Source organism: Acinonyx jubatus, chromosome B4 (genome assembly GCF_027475565.1).
Source record: "Acinonyx jubatus isolate Ajub_Pintada_27869175 chromosome B4, VMU_Ajub_asm_v1.0, whole genome shotgun sequence".
Classification (NCBI taxonomy): Eukaryota; Metazoa; Chordata; class Mammalia; order Carnivora; family Felidae; genus Acinonyx; species Acinonyx jubatus.
In genome coordinates, this window is record NC_069387.1 from 50,797,229 (window position 1) to 50,815,414 (window position 18,186).

Consider the following 18,186-nt stretch of genomic DNA (forward strand, 5'->3'; position numbering starts at 1 on the left):
TCTTTCCATCATCAATATTTTTAACTAGTCCTTCCTTTGTGAACTTTACTGTTCACAAAGTGAAACTTCACTGTCCATATATTCTCTACACTTCTTTGACAGCACTCTTTCTGAGCCTTCCTTAGCATTTACAAATGTATTTATATATTTTTAATTATTTTTCGTTCATTTATATTTGACAGAGACAGAGTATGTGTGTATATGTGTGTGCATGAGTGGTGGAGGGGCAGAGAGAGAGAGACAGAATCCGAAGCAGGCTTCAGGCTCTGAGCTGTCAGCACAGAGCCCAACGCAGGGCTCAAACTCATAAACAATGAGATCATGACCTGAGTGGAAGTTGGACACTTAACCAACTGAGCCATCCAGACACCCCAGCATTTACAAATTTAAACTAATGTACGTAGTGGCTTAATAAATGCTGGCTTCACCTTTAACCCTTAAATGTGAAGATTTTCCAGTATTCATGGCTTTAACTCTTCAAATTGATTTCCTAAAAAAATTCCATCCAGTCTTGAGGCTTTGAAGATTATGTGAATTACTCCTAAATTTATATCTCTACTTTAAATATATCTCTGAACCCAATTTACATATTTTCAACTGCCTGATGGACATTTGCACTCTGATATCTTGCCATCTCCTGAAACTCAACAGTGCTAAATTATAGCTCTCTACTTTTCACTGAAATCAACTCTCACTCTTGACTGCTTATTTAAAAAAATGGTTGCACCAACCTCAAGTAACCCCTGGTCAAAATGTCCTTATAATTTATTTTCCATATTTTAACTTATTCCAGTACTGCTACATATAATCATCAGAAAATCCTTTTAGTTTATTGTTACTTTTATTTTTGACAAAATCCTATTCTATAGTCTCTATTAATTCACTTATGGACTATTTTGATTGTTATGATATTCCTGTCCTTGTGTTCTACTTTCTTAATCCATTCTGCATAAAACATCCTAAAATTCTATTTTTAACATATCAATAAAAAATGCTAACAGAATCTTTGTAAATCTCAAATTCCTTAGCCTAATATTTAAGGTACTACACAATTTAGCTCTACCTGTCTTTATATCCACACTCCCCAACAGAAAACATGTATTATATTCTAGATGGTTTACTCATTGTTTATCAAACACGCTCCAGTCATTCTAGCAAAGTATATCATACTTCCTCTTCCCTTCTATTTACCTTCTAACATCCAGGCTCACCTCAAACCTCATCCTTTCTGAATCTCCCAGATCACTCTTGTTCCTGGTAATCCTTCTCTCCTTTGACCTCCTTACACTTACTGTTTACACCACCCATTTGATATTCACTGCCTTATCTCATTTCTTAAAACCTTTATCATTTTGGTTTATCCTGTAGTTTCAATTATATTGACAATATACTTATTGGAAGAAACTGTGGGAAATATATTTTGTATACTCTGCAATGCCTAACACAATAATATGCCCTTAATACATGTTTGTTAAATAAGTGAATATTCATTTAAGTGTATACCACTGTGAAAAATAGTCACAATGCAGAGCAGTTAAATTTAAGCTACATTCATAAATGAATAGCTTTTCTCTGTGAATTCTGCTATCTATAATACTTAATACTAAACTGAGAATAGTCAGGTGACAAATATTTGACCTAAATAGCCTGTCTCACTTAAAAATGAAGTGATTTCAGTATAAAAACAGAGAGGGAGACAAACCATAAGAGGCTTAAACACAGAATGTATTGAGGATCGCTGGTGGGGTGTTGGTGGGGGTAAGAGCTAAAGGGGTAAGGGGCATTAAGGAGGACACTTGTTGGGATAAGCAGTGGGTGTTATATGTAAGTGATTAATCACTAAATTCTATTCCTGAAAATAAATAAATAAATTTCAATTTTTATGTAGATTACACGTTCAAATGATTATATCATATATATATATATTAATTAAATAAATGTATTATTAAAATTTTAAAAATTCAAAAAATAAAGTGATTTCCTGCTGAGGATTATTTCTCTAAATACTCAATAACTCTGGACACTTAACCATATCTCCAGCTGACATAACCATCAATGTACAGGTCACCACATTATACAAATTTTATTTAATCACTCTCTGTTCTTTACTGACAAGCTTATACCCTAATTGCTATTCTTTATCCAAATCTCCCTCAATTCTTCATTCTAACTGTAACAAACAAACAAACAAACAAACAAAACATAAGCTAGAGTCCTGACATTGGTCCTCTTAATCTGGTTTCTTCCTGGCTTTTCTGTAATCAATTTAAGAGTCACATTAGCATCATGCAAAAGACATCTCTCACCCAACAACAAAAATTCAGCATCCATTCACAGACAAAAGTTATGTTTGTGAGAGCTATGGGATCTAACACCATACACCAAGGGATCCAGGCACCCATACATCAGATAATAGACACTCAGTCCTCAGTCCCTGCTGATGACGTTGCAGTGGCTCATGAACTGCTTCCAGCCCCTCTTAGCTATAGTCAGGGAGCTCCTAGAAACCACTGTCTTAGAGAACATTCCACAGATAAAAGAGCCTTTGTGGAAGTCCAGGTTTGCAAAGGAGACATTTCATCACACTGTTGTAAGGAAAAGAAAAAGATAAGTTTGAACACTTTGAAGTGGGGTGTTAGTAAAGACTGGAGGAGGTAACAACTACTTCAAATTTGAAGACAGCGATGCAAAACTTCAAGGAACATGAAAAATCAAGGTAACATGACACCACCAAAGGATCACAATAATCTTTTATTAACCAAACTCAAAGACCTGGAGATTATGTGATTTGCTTGATATAAAGAATTCAAATAGACTTTTAAAGGAAACTCAGGGGCGCCTGGGTGGCGCAGTCGGTTAAGCGTCCGACTTCAGCCAGGTCACGATCTTGCGGTCCGTGAGTTCGAGCCCCGCGTCGGGCTCTGGGCTGATGGCTCAGAGCCTGGAGCCTGTTTCCGATTCTGTGTCTCCCTCTCTCTCTGCCCCCTCGCCCGTTCATGCTCTATCTCTCTCTGTCCCAAAAATAAACAAACGTTGAAAAAAAAAAATTTTTTTAAATAATAAAAAAAATAAAGGAAACTCAGTGAGCTACAGAAAACATAGAAAGACAATTCAACGAAATCAGGAAAATGATATATGAACAAAATGAGAGTTTATCAGAAAGATAAAAATGTTTTAAAAAGAAGCAAACAAATTTTGGAACTGACGAATATTATAAATGAAAAGAAAAATCCAACAGAGAGCATCACCAACAGAATGGATCAAGCAAAAGAAGAATCTGTGAGATAGAGGACATGAACTTTGAAATTACCCAGTCAGTAGAGAACAAAAAAAGAAAAAGAAAATGAAAAAAAAAAAAAAAAGAGTGAAAAAAGCCTATGTGATCTTAGAATACCATAACAAGAACTCTGAATTATTGGAGTTCCAGAAGAAGAAGAAAGGGAGAAGGGACAGAAAGTATATTTAAAGAAATAATGATTGAGCACTTTCCAAATCTGGAAGGATATTTGGATATCTAAGTTCATGAAACTCATAGTTCCCCAAAACACTCTACTTAAAGAGATCCTCTTCAAAATACATTATAATAAAACTATCAAAAATCAAAGACAAAGAGGGAATTTTAAAAGGGAAAAAAAGCTTGTAACTTATAAGCAAACTTCTATAAGGTTTTCAGCAGATTTCTCAGCAAAAACCTTATAGGCCAGGGGGGAATGGAATGATATATTCAAAGTAGTGAACTAAAATAAATGCCAGCAAAGAACACTTTACCTGGCAAAGCTGTCCTTCAGAAATGACGAAGGGATAAAGACTTTTCCAGACAAATAAAAGCTGAACAACAAATGAAAGCTGAAGGGGTTCATCACCGCTGGACCTGCCTTACAAGAAATGCTAAAAGGAATTTTTCAAGCTAAAATGAAATGATACTAACAGATAATATAAATACATATGAAAATATATAACCCATGGCAAAAATAAGTATACAATCAAAGTAAGAGTATCCTAATAGTGTAATATGGTGGTCTACTAACCATTTAACTCTAGTATAAAGGTTAAAAGACAAGAGTATTAAAAATAACTACAGTGAAAAAATTTGTTAATGAATAAACAGTATAAAAGGGGTAAATTGTGACTTCAATAACATAAAAAAATGGGGGAATAAAGGGTAGGGTTTTTGTATGTGATTGAAGTAAATTTATCAGCATATATAGACTAGTAAACCTAAGATGTTTTATGCAAGCCCCATGGTAACCACAAAGCAAAAACCTGCAGTAAATTCACAAAAGATGACGGGAAGAGAAAACAAAGCATACCACTACATAAAATCATCAGTTCACAAAAGGCAGCAAGAGAGGAAGAAAAGGATGATAGAACTAAAAAAAACAGCCAGAAAACAATTAATGGCATTAGTTAAGTCTTTAGCCGTCAATAATTATTCTCCATGTAAATGGTTTAAATTCTCCAATCAAAAGACATAGAGTGGCTGGATGGGTAAAACAAAACAAAACAAAACAAAAAAAACATGATCCAATTATATGCTGCCTATAAGATACTCATTTCCCCCTATTTTTTTTTCCTCTAAGCCTTACTGATTTTCTGTATACTAGTTCTATGAATTATTAAGAGAGGGATGTTAAAATCTTTTAACAATAATTGTGCATTGGTATAATGTTACATGAACATTTAAGATTATGTCTTCTTGATTAATTGACTCCTTTATTATGAAATGAACTTTTTTATTCATGGTAGTATTTTTTGCTGTCAAATATACTTTGTCAGATATTTATATGTTTTCCAGTTTTCTTTTGATTGAGGTTGGCATAGTATATCTTTTCCATCCTTTTACCTTTAACCTTTCATCTCTTTACATTTAAAGTTTCTTGTATATTTGCTATAGATAGATGAAACACAGATATGATAGATGAAGATAGATGATGATAGATAGACAGACAGACAGGTGATAGAGGACCATACTGTAGGTTGTAGCTAGCAATCTCTGGCTCATAGATATATTGAACCAATAATCACATACAATTTTTGTAATGTTTTTCCAAGTGCTGTTCGTAAGCCAAGTGTTTCATATCCTGGATTTTCAGAATGACGTTTTCAGGCCCAAAAGGAGAACTTGGCTTTGAGTCTATTTGTTTCTAATCTTGTTAGATATAGTTCATCATTCCAGCCCTTCACAGCTCATTCCTGATTATCTAATCAAACATACTGCCCAAAACACTCCAATTATTGACAACTGCCCATCATATATCAATATCTTTATTTAAATCATGATAAAACTGTTTACTAGGACAAAATCAAGGCACATTTTTGAGGTATACGAGTAGAAAACTCTTTTACTTTCCCTCTGAACTACTAGTTTCTGGGTTTTTTGCAAAAAAATCTTTCATACTATCAAGTATAATATCATAAATCTAATCTTCCAGTGTTTCATCTGTTCTTCACAGTTCTTTAATTATCATTAACAAACGTACTCTGTCTCTTATTTGTACAATTTTCTCAGCATTGGAGGATAGAAGTTAAGGGTTATAGGATTTGAAATCATTTAGAATGGTTCAGTGCAATTGTAAAAAAAAAAAAAGAAAGAAAGAAGAAAAAGTTTAATTACCACTTAACTCATAAACAATTCTTCAGCATTTTCCATTGAATAGATTGTTAAAAAGAAATGAGGTTTAAAGCCTTACTTCTTATATGTTATTAAGATTGAGAAATGGAAAAACTTCCCAAACTTTGCAAGACAATTCAGTAGCAAAGTCTGGTCTGTAGCTCTAATTAAAACTCTGCATTATTAAAAGCAATTCAATTCCTATTTATTGAGTCAGAAAAGTGTTTCTATCTACTAGACTGTGACTTCTGTCTAGTTGTTAACTGCATCAAGTTGAGGATGAAAAATCTTTAATAGGTATGTAATAAGATGATCATGCCCATGAGTTTGTCATTTCTTGGAAAGTAAAAACTGTTTCAATCACTTTTCTGTGACCTCTTATAGACTATCCAAAGTGTTAGACACATGGTAGTTTGATTTTTGAATTGATTGTTTAAAAAATTACTGAAAATCACCTATTAGTGACAAGAATTCTATTAAAGGCTTAATTGGTGTGAAATGAAGCAGAAGACTATCCAATTTAATTCATGAGGACCTGAAATCATGCCACTCTATATTAACGAACACACACAGAAAGATTAGAAAGATCATTTCACTATTTCTTTAACCAAAGCACTGAGCAAACCACATATCACAAGCACTTTTATTGTACTTTTGTATTTTTGTTGTGCATTGTCATTTTATAAAAAGACCCTCTTCATAGTAGCTAGCCTGGGTTTCAGTACTGCAATCTGGCAGGCACATAGAGGAGGAAAATGCTTTTTTATTATGTTATTTTGTTTCTGGCATAGACCTCAGGTTTTGATAATCCTATCATATTTTAATCATCAGCAGTTGATTTCTACCAAAGCCTATATTATCACATGATGGGAAACATTTAAGTTAAAAAAAATTTGATGGAAAATTCTCATAAATTATTCATCAAAAAGATAAGAACCTATTAAATACAATTAAGCTTTGAATTAATCTACAGAAGTTATTTTTAAACCATCTATCTTCATCACATTTCTGATAAAACTTGATGTAGAAGAGCTCTTAATTTGAATCTGGTAGTTTCCTTTGCATTCTTTGTAGAGACTCAATATATAGGGTAATGGTTAAGAGCGTAAGTTTTAATAAAATCTTTTCAATAAAATAAAGACAATCATACTGGCTCAAGGTTTTTTGTTTTTGTTGTTTTTTCTTTTAATGTTTATTTATTTTTGAGACAGAGAGAGATGAAGCATGAACAGGGGAGGGTCAGAGAGAGAGGGAGACAAAGAATCCAAGGCAGGCTCCAGGCTCTGAGCTGTCAGCACAGAGCCTGATGCGGGGCTTGAACTCACGGATGGTGAGATCATTACCTGAGCCAAAGTTGGATGCTTAACCGACTGAGCCACCCAAGTGCCCCTCAAGGTTTTTTAAGAGAGTGTTTTAAATAAAGCAAATACTCATTATGTGATAGCTATTATGATTATTATTACTATATATGAAAAATAAGTCTCTTCCTCATACACTTATATGAAAATACTAAAGGGTGGTTGTCATACCCTGCAATGTGAAATGGTTTTATTTACTTAATAAATGGTTTATATTGTGCTTTCTTTTTATACCAACATGCTACTGCTTACTTTTTTTTTCCTGAATTTTGATAAATTAACCATTTTTCAATATAGTTTTATTCTTTGACCACAGAGACAAGAGAACTACCATTGAAAACCATTTTATTTATTTACTTACTTACTTACTTATTTACTTACAGAGACAACACAAGCAGCGGAGAGGCAGAAGGAGAGAGAGAATCAAGTGGGCTCCACACCCAGCACTGAGCCTGACCTAGGGCTCAACATGGGGCTGGATCTCACGACAATAAGATCATGACCCTGAGATCATGACCTGAGCCAAAATCAAGATTCAGATACTTAACTGACTGAGTAACTCGGGTGCCCTACATTGAAAGCCATTTATTATTTTTTTTTGAAGTTTGTTTATTTTGAGAGAGAGAGAGAGAGAGAGAGAGAGAGGGAGTGAGTAAGGTAGGGCAGAGAGAGATGGAGAGACAGAATCCCAAGCAGGCTCCATGCTGCCTGCCCAGAGCCAGACACGGGGCTCAAACTCACAAACTGTGAAATCATGACCCAGCTGAAATCAAGAGTTGGATACTAAACTGACTGAGCCACCCAGGTGTCCATTTTAAATGTTGTGTGCAAGGGCACCTGGGTGGCCCAGTCGGATGAGCATCCAACTTCGGCTCAGGTCATGATCTCACAGTTCACAAATTCCAGCCCTGCCCTGGGCTCTGTGCTGACAGCTCAGAGCCTGGAGACTGCTTGTGATTCTGTCTCCCTCTCTCTTTACCCCTCACCTGCTTGTACTCTCTCTCTCTCTCAAAAATAGATATTAATTTTTTTTTAAATATATACCTCATCCATTCAGTCATTTGATAACTATTTATTTAGTATTCACTATATGCCAAGCACTGTGTTAGGGACAGGATTTCTAGGAATGCTATGAAAGAAAGGCATACCTATGAAAGGGAAGAAAAGAATAATGTAAAGGGAAGCCAAATCTCAAGGGAGGATTTTACATTTTTCATTGGAGATTCAGAGACATATTAAAAGATTGGAATGAAGGAACTGAGGGTAGGGTTAGGGTAGTAGAGTAGTAGAGTAACCAATGGAGCAAAGCCCAAGGGAAATGTGGAAGAAGTGTAAAACAGCAAGACGTGGGTTTCCTTTTTAAGGAATTTTAATGTCATAAGGGAGATAACATATATAAAACTTTTAAAAATGTAAAGAAAATATTTTAGCAAAATCTGGGATCAATAGAATCCAGAGTTAGGATGATTAACAAAAATTAATTTTAGATGACTTCACATCATCTTCTAGCACAGTAACAATATTAGCCAGAATTCTAGAAGAAAGTGGTAGTAACACTGCCTGACTTCAATCCACTGGGAATATGAAAATCCTCTGGGCAATACAAGGAAACTTCTCATTGCTTAGACTGAGCATCAGACTAAGAACTCTGAATCTCCAAGCCTTATGACTCTTCAGGTAAAAGTGTTGTCTCTGTGAAGGTCTAAACTGCAACCAGAGGAAAAATCCTAGGTTAAGGCATTTAGACAAGTACAGGTTATTCAATCACTTTTAAAGTTAAATTTAGGGGCGCCTGGGTGGCTCAGTCGGTTAAGCGTCCAACTTTGGCTCAGGTCATGATCTCACAGTCCGTGAGTTCAAGCCCCGTGTCAGGCTCTGTGCTGGCAGCTCAGAGCCTAGAGCCTGCTTCAGATTCTGTGCCTCCCTCTCTCTTTGCCCCTCCCCTGCTCAAGCTCTGTCTCTCTCTGTCTCAAAAATAAATAAAAAACATTAAAAAATATATTTTAAAACAAAGTTAAATTTAATTCATATAAACATCCGGGCAAAGGGTGAAATGAGAAGTACTGATAAGAAGACAACTAGAGTTTTTAAATAAATTAGCTGTGATGTTTAAGGATCAAGATACAGTACAAGAAAGAAAAAAATAATAATAACATTGATAGGACAGCTGCTTTGGAAAACAAAACAAAACAAAAAACAAGAAGAATCTCTGAAAGACCTGAGAAATCAATGTCTGCATTGAAAGCTATTAAGGATATACTAAGTTCCACTGCTGTTCAGATCTAATGCACTTCCGATTTTAAATTGAAACCTGTTCTGTTCTATTATCCTAAAACCTTCAGGATATTCAAGGACCTTGTCAAGGACATTAACTTGGAAACAGAAACCCAAACCTTTAGTTGCTAAATGCTTGGTGAAATCTGGTATGCAAATATCTTTCCCCATCTGTGATTGGGAGTTTATTCTTCAGGCAATGGGGGAAAATCTTGAATGCCCCGAGAAGGAAAGTGACATGATCAAAGCAGCTTTACAGGAAAGTTAATTACAACATTGATATATGGAATAAATGAAGGACAGAAGTGGAAAGACTGAGCCAAAAAAGTCATTAAAATCTAGTTACAATAAGTTAGGAAATAAAGATCTGTGGTGGCGGATGTACTTGGGCAAACAGAGGATATTGATCTCACTACACTTGGATTTGAAAATCAGTAACAAGGGAGACCCTAGAGAAAATAAATGGTATTATTTTAATATAGCTTTAACAACCTCGAAAATTTTGTTTGGGAGTGTAAGGAAGGATAGACAACAGATTTTGGTTAGATTTTATATAAGTGTGCCAAGAAGATATCCGGATGGAAATATTCACAGGTCACTAGGCTTGGATTCTAAGGATGAACTAGAGATTCTTTATTTGGGAGTCATCTAAACGGTTCTTAGTTAGGGTTAATTTGGTCCCCCAAATGATATTTAGCAATGTCTGGAAGGATGGTGCTATTGGAATCTGGTGGGTAGAGGTCAGTAATGCTGTTAAAATATCTGCAATGCACAGAACAACCTCCTACAACAAAGGATTATGTGGCCCAAATGTCAATAGAGCCAAGGTTAAGAACTCTGCTCATAAATGTCATAGTACATTAGGGATATCTTGTCCAATCAGTGCATATAGTATATTTATGTTTAATTTACATTTAATTTATAGAAAATAAAAATAGTACCAAACATTTATCAGGTCTTACTCTATTTCACATTACATGGTTTGTCTTTTAAAAAAATTTTTTTTCAACGTTTATTTATTTTTGGGACAGAGAGAGACAGAGCATGAACAGGGGAGGGGCAGAGAGAGAGGGAGACACAGAATCGGAAACAGGCTCCAGGCTCTGAGCCATCAACCCAGAGCCTGACGCGGGGCTCGAACCCACGGACCGCGAGATCGTGACCTGGCTGAAGTCGGACGCTTAACCGACTGCGCCCACCCAGGCGCCCCATGGTTTGTCTTTTAAATGCTATAAGACGTATATCACCTTTATCCTCCTTCAACAGGTTAGGAAACAGATCCACTGAAAAGTTAAGATGCCTGCCAAAAGCCACATAGCTGGCAAATTTGGGGGCCCAGATTGCAATCAAAAAGTCCATTTTCAGAACCATGATTCTAACCACTAAGCTGGAGCATACAGTGATTACAGGTGCAGTATCCTCAAACACCATAGCAGACAAGAGAGAATTACAGAGCAAAACATTACTCTCCCGTCATCCTTCTTACCAAACCAAACCACACCAAATCAAAAAAAGTAAAAGCACTCTCTCAAATATTAATAGCAATTCCTTTCTGCATCACCGAAGATTCCATTATCCCATTGAAACATTTCAGAGATTTTTATCCTGGAGGAGGTTTTCAATGGAGGAAAGAAACCTTGAGCTCTACCTGAAGCAGCAATTTTGACAATCTTAGCATTCTGACATATGGTGTATCCAGATGTATTATACCTAATTTGTGAGTAATAATAAAGTACAAAATTTTCCTAATGTAATTTTCACCCTGTAAATTAGAACTGAGTAAAAATTAGTACTATTATAATATATATCATATTTTCTTACTTTCCACTATGTTTTTTTTGAGTGCCAAAGAAAGATATACAATTAAAGCTAATGACATTGGGGCACTGGATGTTAACATATAAATATCATTGTGATTCAGAACAGTAAAATGTATTTGTTGAAAATTACCAACTTAATATTTAGAATATAGTCAACCAAATAAGAATTTCTCAAATTAGACTTTTAAATCATGCTCTTTAAATAGAAATTACACATTTATCAAACTAACATTTATCAAACTAGATATTTGGAGTTCTAGTATGATTTATTCTCCATTTGGTCAAGATGATAAAGGTGAAACACATTTCTTTGAAGTTTGGTGGTTTCCAAATTTTTGAAACAATGGACTTATTCCTCAAATGACTATTAAGAAATAAAAATATCCATAATAAGGAAAGGTGGAAAAGAAGAAGGAGAGAAGTTCTGCAGCCAAAATGGGGAAGCTGGGAAGGGAGGAAGTTGGGAGGCCACTTAGGACAACCTGGGGACAGGGGGTCCAAAGATCTAGATATTTAACAACATTAATCTACCCATCAGGCAGTATTTTAGGCAACTTTAGAGGCTCCATAGAACACAGTTTGAGGGGTGCCTGGGGTGGCTCAGTTAGTTACACATGCAACTCTTGATTTTGGCTCAGGTCATGATCTCACAGATTGTGAGTTCAAGCCCAGCATTGGGCTCTGCACTGAGGGTGTGGAGCCTGCCTGGGATTGTGTCTCCCTCTCTCTCTGACCCTCCCCATCTCAATCTATATTTCTCTCTCTCAAAACAAACAACAACAAAAAATAATAATAATAATAAAGAATATATTTTGAAAGGGGTTATCCAATATATTTTAGGGTAATTTATAATAAAATTATCATAACTATCTTAAAATCTTTTAACTATATTAAAGTTGCAGGTCTAACTGGTATATTAATTACATTCTGCTTTAAAATGTGATATTACATAATATGCATATACTTATCATTAAATGCTACATTTTATTTTATGTGTTAAACTTGCATTTTTTAATTTTCAAGTGGTGGACAGTATCCTGAGGCACTTAATTCCTATCTCTGCCTGTGGTTTATATTTATCTCTTGACCATTTCTGTCAGAACTGCAAATTTATTTTCTACCATAAAAAACTAAAGTAAATTACATTTAATAAGCTTTTAAATATAGTTCTCTGACACAACACTTAATTTAAGATCGATGATTTTACTCTTTTACACTGTGCTTTGGGAATATTTTTGAGCAATGATGAATTTCTTTTGATTGTTCTCTTATTTTCTGGTAAACAGTACTGTAATAAATTTTGATCCTGCCTTTGGTCTCGATATTTAGTAGCTCTGTATTTGTTTTCTTTGATAGCAACACGCATTAATATTTATAACCATTTTCCTTTGCAGCATCTCCCAGATGGCTCTGCGCCCAGTGCACATGTTGAATTTTATCTTTTACCATATCCCAGTGAAGTTCGTAGGAGGAAAACAAAATCTGTTCCAAAATGTACCGACCCCACTTATAATGAAATTGTAAGTATGATTCATCTCTTGTCCGGTCGCTTTGTATTTTTCTTACCATTTTTCAGCTTAACAACCAAATATGGAAAATGTGCAGTAATTGGAAGCGTTATTCCATAAAGGGAAGACATTTCACAAAATAGCCACTGTGTGCTGATCACTGTTCTCGATGCTATGGGAACTGGAAAATACAGATTCTGCTTTCAAAGCATTTATGAACCAATTTTCAAATTTTGGCTATCCTCCAGCGAGAGCCCACAATGGCGTTTGTTTTGCCTAACATTAAACCTGACTTCATCTTATTTTCTCTAACCTTATTTTCCCTTACCTGGTTTTCTTTACCTAATAACTTTATCATAGTATATCCTGTGTATAACAATAAACTTCATAAAATCTCCTTTGAAAAAATGAAAAACAATAAACAAGTACAAACCACCAATAAAATTAATTTATATTATATATAGCTCTCTAATTCACGTGTATTTCACAATTTGAATATCCAAACCCTTAACTTCTTTCTGAGGCAAACCCCACATTTATTCTCCTGACTCCATCCCTTCTCATCTCCTCTGTACCTTGCTCGGATGTTAATTTGTTTGCCTTTCTTAAGGCTACTTCATCCACTGGTTAGGTCAGAAATTTTAAAAAAACAAAACAAACTCCTGAACTCAGCCTTTCTAAAGCACCCACATTTTCTTTCCCTCCCTATTGCCTCCAAACTTTTGCAAAAGTAACTCACATTTCCTGCTCTCACTTCATCACTTCCTTTTCATTCTTTAATCCTTTGCAGTGTGGATTTTGAACTTAAAGATGCTGCTTTATTAAGAGTGACATCAGTAGACTCCTAATTGCTCAATGAGCCTAATGAACCCTTAGGCTCTACTCTCCTGAACATTTCTACAGCCACGCTGCCAACTGCACCCTCTTTTTGACACCCCCCTTTTGCTTGAGTCTTACCTCTTCTGAACTCCCTCCATCTTCTCTAACCACTCATTTAATTTTGTTCTTTGCCATTCTTCCTCTGAAAAATATTCTTGTTTGCTGTTCCATGATCTACCCTCATTTCCTCTTGATAGATACAGTCTCAAAATTATCTTATATACCTAAAAATTTTCATTTAACACCTCTATAAGTTGCATCTGCATCTATTCCTCAAGCCTTGGCTTCTGCCTTAAATTTTTGACCTTCTGTACTTCTGCCTGATTACTAAAGAGCTCCATTTGAATGTCTCCTAGGCACTTTTAAACCAGAGTTCCCTCCTCTGTTTCCCATCTAAAAAGATATCTTCTAATGACACTTCCCTCTCTCTCACTCACTTTTCCAACTAATCCCCAAGTTTTGTCATTTTAAAAGTTTTTTATATGTACAGCCACCTGCCTCTTAAACCCATCACCTTCTGTCTGCCCCATCACTGCTTCGTTGTTTGAGGTCCCTGTGACTTTGGCTACTATAGAATAGCCTCCTATCTGCCTCTTGTGTTTTTCAATCAAATCATTCACACTTCTACCTAAGGTGTCTTTCAAAAGCCAGTCATATTTATTTTTTCTTCTATTTAAATTTCTTTTGAAAGTTCCTCATTGCCTCATGGATAATGTATCATCCCTATATACTTTTAAAAAGATTGTTTGGGGTACCTGGGTGGCTCAGTTGGTTGGGCATCTGACTCTTGGTTCCCCTCAGGTCATGATCTTACAGTTTGTGGTTCAATCCCCACATCGAGCTCAGTACTGATGGTGCAGAGCCTGTTTGGTATTCTCTCTCTCCCACTCTCTCTCTCTCTGCCCCTCCTCTGCACACTCGTTCTCTCTCTCTCTCAACAAATAAACTAAAAAAAATTGTTTTGAGATCATTGTAAATTCACATGCAGTTGGTAGAAATAATACAGAGAGAATTCAAATAACCTTTTGCTACTCTCTCCCAATGGTAACATTTTGCATGACTAGAGTACAGTATCACAACCAGGAAACTGACATTGATTACAATTCACTGACCTTATTGACATTTTGCCAGTTTTACATGTGTTCTTATGCATTTTGTTGTATTTAGTTCTATGCATTTTTATTTTCATTCCAATTGGTTCTATGCATTTTTATCACATGTATAAATTTGTGTGACCATCACCCCATCAAGGTCCAGAACAGTTCCATCACAAAGACCCTTGGTGCTACTCTATTATAGCCACAGACACATCCCTCACTCTAATGCCCACTCCCCCATCACTGTCTACTAGTAATCTCACCATCTTTATAATTTTGTTATTTCAAATGTTATATACATGGAATCATGCAGTTTGTAACACTTTGAGACTAACATTTTTCTCTCACCATAATGCCCTAGCAATTTATCCAAGTAGCTGCATGTCTCAATAGTTTTTTTTCTTTTCACCACTGAGTAGTAGTCATGGTATGGAAGTATAACATTTTCCTTAACTGTTCACCCATTAAAGGACATCTGGGTTATTTTTGGCTTGGGCTATTGCAAACAAAGCTGTTGTGAACATTGACGGATAGGTTTCTGTGCAAACATAAGTTGTAATTTCTCATAGATAACCGCTCAAGATGTAATTACTGGAATATATGGTAATGGCATATTAGGTTTAAAAAAAAAAAGAACTTGCCATACGCTTTTTCTATACCATTTTATACTCCTACCAGTAATGCATCCAGTTTTCTCTGCATCTATGCTAGCTATTTTTTAATTTTAGTCCTTTTGATAGGTATTGAGTGTGCCTCATTGTGGTTTTAATTTGCACTTACCTAATAACTAATGATGCTGAACTTCTTGTCATGTGCCTATTTACCATCCTCTTTAGTGATAGGTTTCTGCATGTCTTTGCTCATTTGCTAATCGAGTAGTTTGTATTTTTGCTGCTGAGTTTTGAGAGTTCTTTATATATTATGGATAGTAGTCCTTTGTCAAATAAGTGGCTTGCAAATATTTTCTACCTGTCTTCCATGACTACTTTTCATCCTCTTCTCAGGGTCTTTCAAATTAAAAGTTTTAATTTTGATTTTGTACAAGTTATCAATTTTTCCTTTTTTGGCTGCATATGTGGTGGCAAATCTAAGAACTCTTCACCTAGCACTAGTCCTAAATATTTTCTCTTCTAGTTTTCCTGTTTTCTAGTTTTACATTTTATATTTAAGCCCATTATTTATTGAGTTAATTTTTGAATGAAGTATGGGGTTTAGGTTGGAGTTCATTTTGTTGTTGCTGTTGTTGTTGTTGTTTTAACCTATGAATGCCAATTACTCAAGCATCATTTATTGAAAAAGCAATCCACCAAATGTCTTTGTAACTTTGTCAAAAATAAGTCAGGGGGCTCCTGGATGGCTCAGTCGGTTAAGCATTTGATTTCAGCTCAGGTCATGATTTCTCACAGTTCATGTGTTTGAGCCTCATGCTCAGCCAGTTAAGCATCCAACTTCAACTAAGATCATGACCTCATGGTTTGTGGGTTCAAGCCCTGTGTCAGGCTCCTCTGACAGTGCAGCACCTGCTTAGGATTCTCTTTCTCTCCTTCTGTCTCTGCCCCTCCCTGACTTGTGCTTTCTCTCTCTCTCAAAATTAATGAATAAACTTAAAAAAAAATAGGTCAGGAATATATGTGTGCTCATTACCTTTTATTTCTTCACACCTAATCCTATTGTCAGGTCACATAAGACAGCTTGTCATTCCCTGAACAATCCTTAGGACCTCTGTGATGGAGCTGGTTCCCTTCCCCCTTTCTGCTCTTCTCTGTCAACTTTGAAGCTTACCTCAAATGTGGATTCTGGGAACTACTCCCTCCTAGACTCTTATGCCACACTTGCCATCTTTTACTTAGTTCTACATGCTTTTTTTCTTCTAGTATATTGTAAATTTCTTGAGGGCAAAGGAAATACCTTTTTGTTTTTTGGTGTTTTTAGTATCTTTAAAATTTAGCTGTTTCTAAAAAGATTTATGGAATTTAATATTTGGGGTAGTTTTATAAGTGATGCTTTATATGGATGTGTAAAAATGCATATATATTTATACATATAATTTAGTAAGGAAAGATCTTCTGAAATTTTATTATTTATCATGATAGCAGCAGCTAGAGATATACTCTCCCAATAGTAGATCATTTGTTTCCATATGTTTTCATTACAAGACCCCCTACATCAATATCAAGAAATTTCTCTAGACTTAATGCTATACTTCAGCATTTGTAAGCCAAGGAGGGACATAAGGACAAAAAGCCACTGACAATTCAGGAGTTTAAATTAACTTGTGTTTTATTTATTTCAAGCAATATTTTAAAGCAATGTTTTTAAATAGTAAATACACATGCATGGAGATTATTTTATATTGCTTATTATTTCCATAAGTTTTCTGATGGCCTGCAATAATTCTGGGTCCTCCCACATTCGTGGCCCATTGATTAGAAATCACTGCAATGCTTTTTTCGTCAGCCAGTACTTGTAGCTTGGACACACTGTTTATAAATTTTAAACACTTTTAAAATTGTTTGGAAACTTTTAAAATTATTTCAACAATAGTCCATAGTCCATGCCTAGTACACTCTGATTTCTACAACTCAAATAAGCAGAAATGTTAATTAATATGTGGATAAGTGACTATTTTAATAGTAATGATCACCCTATAAACAAGTTTGGTGGGGAAGCTGGTTGAATTTAGAAAGCGATGAGAATAAAAAGAAGACAACATTTTAATTTTTCTCCCATTTTGTTCTGTGTCTTGTATCAATACAAGAATAGTTATAAGAAATGCCAAAAAAAGTACACCGGTTTCAACTCTGGTTTTACTTTCTCTTGCCCTCTACTGTGCTGCTGGAGGCCTCATCTCTGTGCCAAACCCCTCAAATATTTCTGGGCACCCTCAGCAACAATTTACATATATTTTCTCGGAAGCCCAGAAAATTATCACATGGCATCCACCTCATTTTTAACTTGTCCCCTGCTTTGCTTCCCAAATACTGCTACATCAACCACTCAGTATGGCTGGGATTTCTTAAACTGCCGAAGCCACGCAATGTTCTGGGAAGTGGGAGAGAATGACCTCACTCCCCTTTTTATATAAATCTCTTAAAGGAATACAAAGTGCATATTACATTGCATCACCAATGTCTTACAAAGGTTTTCATGAAAATAATTATTTCCATTTTTATTCATAGTTCTCTCTTTCCCCCTAATACCCAGACTGAGAAAGGCTGGGTCAGGGACACTGCCAAGGGTCCCTTTTATATCCACCCTTTAGATACTAAACTTTCTTTGATACAGGGCCAAACTTGTCTATTTGACACTTCCCAGAGTGATTCCCAACAGACTTTGCCAGCAGTCTCCCTGAAAATCCCTATCATGTATAGATCCCTGTTGTAGACATGACTGGACTGGAGGTGGGTGGGGCTGGCAGTAAGCATGCTCACAAAACTGCCCTTCAGCCTTTAAGACACAGAGCTGAGATCCTGGCGCTAATGCCCTTGATCTTTTTCACTCTGTTACCTTTGGCATGTGGTTAAAAACCATCATTTTTTGCAATGATTCATTAGAAAAACAGATCGTATTTTAGGGCATAATTATATTGTTATAGCCAATGCATATTGTACGTTGTATTCCTTTCTTAAGTACTGTTCT

At 35.5% G+C, this 18,186-nt stretch overlaps 2 protein-coding genes across 12 annotated transcripts in view; one reads left to right on the top strand and one right to left on the bottom strand.

Moving 5' to 3' along the window:
• PIK3C2G (phosphatidylinositol-4-phosphate 3-kinase catalytic subunit type 2 gamma) overlaps window positions 1–18,186 on the top strand; it is a 331,821-nt gene that overhangs the window by 303,663 nt on the left and 9,972 nt on the right. For all 4 annotated transcript variants that reach the window (XM_053225894.1, XM_015074667.3, XM_027035648.2 and 1 more), the window contains one exon: window positions 12,458–12,583. In XM_053225894.1, coding sequence (XP_053081869.1) covers window positions 12,458–12,583 — 126 coding nt within the window. The remainder of the gene's footprint in view (window positions 1–12,457; window positions 12,584–18,186) is intronic.
• PLCZ1 (phospholipase C zeta 1) overlaps window positions 1–18,186 on the bottom strand; it is a 147,469-nt gene that overhangs the window by 47,989 nt on the left and 81,294 nt on the right. The window lies entirely within an intron of this gene.